This window comes from Procambarus clarkii, chromosome 1 (assembly GCF_040958095.1).
Source record: "Procambarus clarkii isolate CNS0578487 chromosome 1, FALCON_Pclarkii_2.0, whole genome shotgun sequence".
NCBI lineage: Eukaryota > Metazoa > Arthropoda > Malacostraca > Decapoda > Cambaridae > Procambarus > Procambarus clarkii.
In genome coordinates this window covers 41,301,873-41,309,372 of record NC_091150.1, presented here as the reverse complement: position 1 = coordinate 41,309,372, position 7,500 = coordinate 41,301,873, and the positions used below count along the sequence as shown (strand labels likewise).

Sequence of the window (7,500 nt, the reverse complement as noted above, 5' to 3'; positions counted from 1 at the left end):
CGGTAGAAGAGGAGCGGCCACAATGGGTGAGTAATGTTTCAGACGAAAATAAATGAAAGTTTGCAAGAGGAGAAATGATCTAAAAGTGAAATAACTTCCTCACCTTCATAAACCCCCAAGTCTTAGGAGGTCCTCCTGCCGGTCTCTGTCAGGTGAGGTCTGTTGAAGTGATCAGCTGGGACTCAGCAGTGACCAGCTGGGACTGAGCAGTGACCAGCTGGGACTGAGCAGTGACCAGCTGGGACTGAGCAGTGACCAGCTGGGACTGACCAGTGATCAGCTGGGACTGAGCAGTGACCAGCAGGGACTGAGCAGTGACCAGCAGGGACTGACCAGTGACCAGCTGGGACTGACCAGTGACCAGCTGGGACTGAGTAGTTACCAGCTGGGACTGAGCAGTGACCAGCTGGGACTGAGCAGTGACTAGCTGGGACTGAGCAGTGACTAGCTGGGACTGAGCAGTGACTAGCTGGGACTGAGCAAAGATCAGCTGGGACTGAGCAGTGACCAGAGAGATAAATTCGTATGTGAGAGATACGAATTAAAAAAAATAACAAATTAAATCTCACCTCATTGGATGTGAATACACATGGGAGACATAATCACTGTATACAAAATACAATTATGGCGGTTGGCAGTCGTTATAAGCGTAAGGGAGGTCAGGAAAAAGGCTTTATGAAGGGAGTTTCCAAGTTTCAGATGACTTCAGGAAGTTTGACACCAGTCGACTGAAGACAGCGAGGCGGGAACCAGGAGCTGAAGCACACACCCTCCCCCCCCCCCCCGCAAGCACCGCGTCGCGCCGGTATAAATGTGTCCACGTGTCTGAGGCGGCGGCGGCGTGTATCCACATAACTTATAACACATAACTCCAGACTGGCCGTAATGTGACTATGTATCATGGCAGGTGAATAGCCCAGGCGGCGATATTTCCCCCATGAAGGTAGAGGGGGGCGCCATCCCCCTCCTCCCCTCACGCACGGTGGTTAGGGGGGAGGGGGAGAGGAGTTCTGCCCCCCCCCCCTCCACACACAAATCACGTAGGTTTATTCTGCAGCACAATGGAGTCCACAAGTATTCTGCGCAATGGGTACAGTCTTGGGGGTCGTGGGGGGGGGCGGTGATGGGGGGGGGGGGGGCACTTAGCACACTTGGCTCCTGGTCTTGAGATGAACCACTGGCCGGGGGGGGGGGACACACTGAAGAGTGTCAGACATGGGTGTAGTGTGACCAGTGTGTAGGTGGGGTGGGGTGGGGGGGGTGTAGTTGGGGGGAGGGCTGGTAAGGTGGGTGATCGTGGGGACAAGGAGGGGATTAGGGATTAGGAGAGGATTAGGGGTGATGGGATTGGCGCTGGCCAGTGAGAGGAGGAGAGTGGTGATGTGTGATTAAGCTTAGCTAAATGATACACACACACACACACACACACACACACACACACACACACACACACACACACACACACACACACACACACACACACACACCTTAGGGAGCCGGTGGCCGAGCGGACAGCACGCTGCACACGTGATCCTGTGGTTCCGGGTTCGATCCCGGGCGCTGGCGAGAAACGATGGGCAGAGTTTCTTTCACCCTATGGCCCTATTACCTAGCAGTATATAGGTACCTGGGAGTTAGTCAGCTGTCACGGACTGCTTCCTGGGGTGTGTGTGAGTGGTGTGGAAAAAAAATAGTAGTAACAGTTGATTGACAGTTGAGAGGCGGGCCGAAAGAGCAGAGCTCAACCCCCGCAAGCACAACTAGGTGAATACAACTAGGTGAATACAACTAGGTGAATACACACACACACACACAAAAAAAACTCTATTCATAATTTTAAAACTAGGTATGATAGGGAAATGGGACAGGAGTCATTGCTGTAAATAACCGATGGCTGGAAAGGCGGGATCCAAAAGTCAATGCTCGATCCAGCAAGCACAACTAGGTGAGTACACACACACACACACACACACACACACACACACACACACACACACACACACACACACACACACACACACACACACACACACACACACAGGGGACTCGCGGCTGAGTGAACAGCGCTCAAGGGTCGTAGTCCTAAGGGCCCGGGTTCTATCCCCGGCCGAGGCAGAACAAATGGGCAGTTTCTTTTACCCTGATGCATCTGTTCACCTAGCAGTAAACATATGCATCAGTGTGTGTGTGTGTGTGTGTGTGTGTGTGTGTGTGTGTGTGTGTGTGTGTGTGTGTGTGTGTGTGTGTGTGTGTGTGGGTGCGTGCAGATAGGGAAGGGGGGTGAGGCAAGTATACTAAAAGATAAAGGAGAGGGTTATCAGGAGTGTATGAAGGGTGGGAAACAGAACTTCCCAGTAAAAGAGGGATGGAGAAGAATGTGGAGAGGGGAAAGGAGAAAGGGGAGAGTGAAGATGTCACAGGGATGGAATAGAGAGTGCTAGCGAGGGAGAGATAATGCCATGACGCATTTTCTCTCTCTCTCTCTCTCTCTCTCTCTCTCTCTCTCTCTCTCTCTCTCTCTCTCTCTCTCTCTCTCTCTCTCTCTCTCTCTCTCTCTCTCTCTCCCCCCTCTCTCTCCTTCTCTTTCTTCCCTCTATCTCCCCTCTGTTGGACTTATATCCACCCCAAAATCTCTCTGTCTCGGACTCCTGTAGTAATCTTCCAGTTATGGTGTAGACACCTCGCCTCCTTTCTCCCTTTCCCCCATATTCATTACCTTACACTTATTGGGATTGAATTCTAGCAACCATTTGCTTGTCAGAGTCATCCTGTGACCCCTCTCCCTGAAAACCCATAGCATGACTCTCACCCTGGGGCCATGCTGGGGTCACCCTGGGGCCACGCTGGGGTCACCCTGGGGCCATGCTATGGGTTTTATGAGGATAATGTTTTTTTTGCAATTAGCGATTATCGTTCCGAGAAGTTGATTATAATGTGAATTAAACAAACTGGTCAGTAGTTCGATGCACACTATCTCACTGTTAAATAATGTGAACCACATTGACAACCCTCCATGATTTTGGTGCTTTGCGTAGCTAATTGTTTATTTGGTATTAAACGCGTGGCTCACTAAGCTCATCCTCACATTCCTTGAGCACCTTGGCGGCTACCTCGTCTCGTCTCGGGGATTTGTTTGACTCTAAGGTGTATGTTTAATCAAATTAGTGTAACTGGTGCATGTTATACACTGTTCCCGGTGTATTATTGTATTGTTATTGTAACTGATGTATGTTATACAATGTCCACTCGAGTATTGTTGTAACTAGTGTTATACACTGTTTATTCAAGTATTGTTGTATTAAACATGTCTATTTTATTTTTCAGGTAATGTGACGCAGCGTCTTCCTATCAAGGTAATGATGTATTGCTAATTATGTATACTTAATTATGTAAAGTTAATTATGTATCGTTAATCATTAACCGTTAATTATGTATCGTTAATCATTAACCGTTAATTAACTGTGTCTCGATTATGTAGTTCAGTTTTGGAGACAAGTTCACTTGAACAAGAAAAATATGACGAAGTTAAACCCAAGAATTAGAAACCTTTCGTATCGTGAGAAATTTAAGAAGCTTAATTTTACATTCTGTGGAATGGCCAAGAGCGATTTAAGACGCTTAATTTACAACCTTTACAAAGGTGAAGAGTAAGGAACAGCACGGACAGAGGATACAAATGGTTGAAAAGGTGTAGCAAAGGTGTAGCAAAGGTGTTGAATATATGTCAACAGAAAACGCGCAACAATTAATATAAACTGGACGAGATTCAAAGTTAGGAATGATTTGGGTTTAATGACTTTGTTTATAGAATGACCTTGTTCATGAAGCCTGGTTTGGAATATATACATTATACATTGTATATATATAATATATGCAACCATACCGGGTGGTTGGTATGTGACACAGATTACCGGGTCAGATCAAAATGATGGTGTATCACTCATGCATTGTTTCTAGCGTAGGTTAGACATATATATGTGAATGAGTTTGGGTGGATATATATATATAGGAGGTGACTCGTGTGGTATAAATAGAGGCTTTCTTGAGCTTACTGTTTGTTCTAGTGAGTATTGATCATGGCCCTTGATCACGGTCTGTCTGTCCTCTGTGTGGCCCACCTGTGTGTGGCCCACCAGTGTGTGGCCCACCTGTGTGTGGCCCACCTGTGTGTGGCCCACCTGTGTATGGCCCACCTGTGTATGGCCCACCTGTGTGTGGCTCACCTGTGTGTGGCTCATCTGTGTATGGCCCACCTGTGTATGGCCCACCTGTGTGTGGCCCACCTGTGTGTGGCCCACCTGTGTGTGGCCCCACCTGTGTGTGGCCCACCTGTGTGTGGCCCACCTGTGTGTGGCCCACACGGGGCTCTGAAGGGCCGCCTAACACTGCCTCACCTACCTTGGAGTTACCTTGGAGTTGTTGGGGCTTAGCGTTCCCGCGGCCCGGTCGTCGACCAGGCCTCCTTAGACTGGTCAACCAGGCTGTTTGACGCGGCTGCTCGCAGCCTGACGTACGAATCACAGCCTGGTTGATCAGGTATATCGCCACATATAAGTTCTACATGGAGCTATCGCGTAATATGTAACTTAGAAGGTGAGTACAGTTATGTACTTAGACTTAAGTATCTTTAAATTGTACTCAAGTTTACGCGCGAGTCTTTTCGCGTATGGATTAAGTTAAACGGAATTAAATTGAACGGAAGGGTGTTCATAGCCTCACTATGACGTCAGCAGCACAGGTGTGAATCCTCCAATCAGTGTTGATTGTTTACAAGCAGGTGGAGTGTGTACTCACCTATTTGTGCTTGCAGGATCGAGCGTTGACAATGGTCGCTGGGCACTAGATGTATTTCATGTTCCAAATTCTCGATGTTTTCTACGTTCTGGGGTGAAAATCAGGTCTAATTGGCTCGGTGCATCTCCTCCTCTTTCCCCTTGTGTCTTCCTTCCACATGTTGTGTTAGGAAATTCCTGTCTATAACATCTACTAATTTTGCTCCCCACGTTTCGTCCCCACCATGGGGGGATTCATTTATTTCCAATTTATCTCTCCATGATTTAGGTCCTCCGTGACCAGCAGTTTCGCTCTCATTCTGTGGGCTAATGTTGCTGCCTTCTGCAGTTCATCTATACACTACTGTGTGTGTGTGTGTGTGTGTGTGTGTGTGTGTGTGTGTGTGTGTGTGTGTGTGTGTGTGTGTGTGTACTCACCTATTTGTACTCGCCTGTTTGTGGTTGCGGGGGTTGAGCTCTGGCTCTTTGGTTCCGCCTTTCAACCGTCAATCAACAGGTGTACAGGTTCCTGAGCCTACTGGGCTCTATCATATCTACACTAGAAACTGTGTGTGTGTGTGTGTAAAGGGGAAGGGGGGAGAGATGGATGGAGTGCAGTCACCCAAATGTCCCTGGAGTGTGTGTGTGTGTGTGTGTGTGTGTGTGTGTGTGTGTGTGTGTGTGTGTGTGTGTGTGTGTGTGTGTGTGTGTGTGTGTGTGTGTTAGTGGTAGCTGTTGATGTTAGTGTGTGGGGCCCCTGTGTGTACTCTGTAAATAGCGTGAGTTTACCTGCCAAAAGATGACAGCATGGCAAACCCCATAATGCAACCTCTTCTCTAGTCCTTTAAATTGTCTGTAAACACTTACTAAGGAACCTTTTTTTTTGTTTGTTTCTGACTTCGCCCACAACCGTAAACATTACTTAATGAGCTCTTGTTTACCTCATCACTTGTCAATGAGAATGTGTAAACAGACTCCAGCGTGTCTTAGAGTAAATAAACGCTACAGCTTCATTAACGACTTCAAGACCAATTCAGACAAATTCAGGTCAGATTCAGACCCCAAATTGCCTCGAAACGTCGAAATATATACAATTATATGTTTGTTTTTCACTGTGATTGTTAACTTTTACTTATTTTGTTAATTAAATGTTCAAACAATTATATATATTTTTTAAATTTTAGATTCATATTTTTATCAATATAATTTTCACACTATGTGATATATGAAGTTATTTAAAATTTATAAACAAATTAATAATGATAAGATAATCAAATCATTCCTCACGCCTGAGCTTTTAATCATGAATCATATTCAATTAACAATTTTGTAACATTTTCTGACGAAGGACAAAAAAAAAGTTAGAAATAAGTTACAAGATACAGCTAAATGAAAACATTGTCTCTGATCTACAACCTTCTCCCCTTCGGTCGTAAGGAGACTACTGATCTACGATGGATCTGTTGCTCTTGTCTGAAGCTGGATCATCTACCATTATCTACCATCATCTACCTTGTCTACCTCGCCCGGCCGGCCGGTCTTGACGGGTTCTACCCCCATCTTTCTCCTCCCTAAATGCGACCAAGATAGTGGACAATATGACCAAGACACTGGACAATACGGCCAAAACACTGGACAATACGACCAAGACAGTGGACAATACGACCAAGACAGTGGACAATACGACCAAGACAGTGGACAATACGACCAAGACACTGGACAATACGACCAAAACACTGGACAATACGACCAAGACAGTGGACAATACGACCAAGACAGTGGACAATACGACCAAGACAGTGGACAATACGACCAAGACACTGGACAATACGACCAAGACACTGGACAATACGGCCAAAACACTGGACAATACGACCAAAACACTGGACAATACGACCAAAACACTGGACAATACGACCAATACACTGGACAATACGACCAAGACACTGGACAATACGACCAAGACAGTGGACAATACGACCAAGACAGTGGACAATACGACCAAAACACTGGACAATACGACCAAGACACTGGACAATACGACCAAGACACTGGACAATACGACCAAGACAGTGGACAATACGACCAAGACAGTGGACAATACGACCAAGACACTGGACAATACGACCAAGACACTGGACAATACGACCAAGACACTGGACAATACGACCAAGACAGTGGACAATACGACCAAGACAGTGGACAATACGACCAAAACACTGAACAATACGACCAAGACTGTGGACAATACGACCAAGACACTGGACAATAAGTGAGCGGCATTAACCATAGAGATGAAAGACTGAAGACATGTTGATGGATAATGATTTAGTATCGATTATCCGAAGCTGATGTTTCTTGTACGTCTGATCCAAGAGTGGAACCCGGATAGTACGAACTTCCTTAATGTTAACCCGGCAAGTGCGCCGCACTTTCCTTCACATTAATCCGGTTAGTATGAACCCTCCGTGATGTGAACCTGGCTAGTACGAACCTTCTTTCATAGTGAAATGGCGAGTCTAATGTGTATGATAATATGTGTGTGTGTGTTTGGGAGTGATCTCAGCACCTGGGGCGACCCGGGCACCGCCGGAGGCCCCATCTTATGATGAATACAATGTATTCATCTTGCCGTTGATATATATATATATACGTGTGATGTATACGATATGTGTGTGTATAACGTATACAATACGTATGAAGTGCACGTGTACCATGTCTAGAACGT

At 46.3% G+C, this 7,500-nt stretch overlaps 1 protein-coding gene across 1 annotated transcript in view; it reads right to left on the bottom strand.

Annotated features, from left to right (window-relative positions):
* Positions 1–148: 148 nt before the first annotated feature.
* LOC138363082 (leucine zipper protein 4-like) overlaps positions 149–7,500 on the bottom strand; it is a 16,398-nt gene continuing 9,046 nt past the window's right edge. The window contains exon 2 of the mRNA XM_069322033.1: positions 149–496. Within this exon, the coding sequence (XP_069178134.1) occupies positions 149–496 (348 nt within the window). The remainder of the gene's footprint in view (positions 497–7,500) is intronic.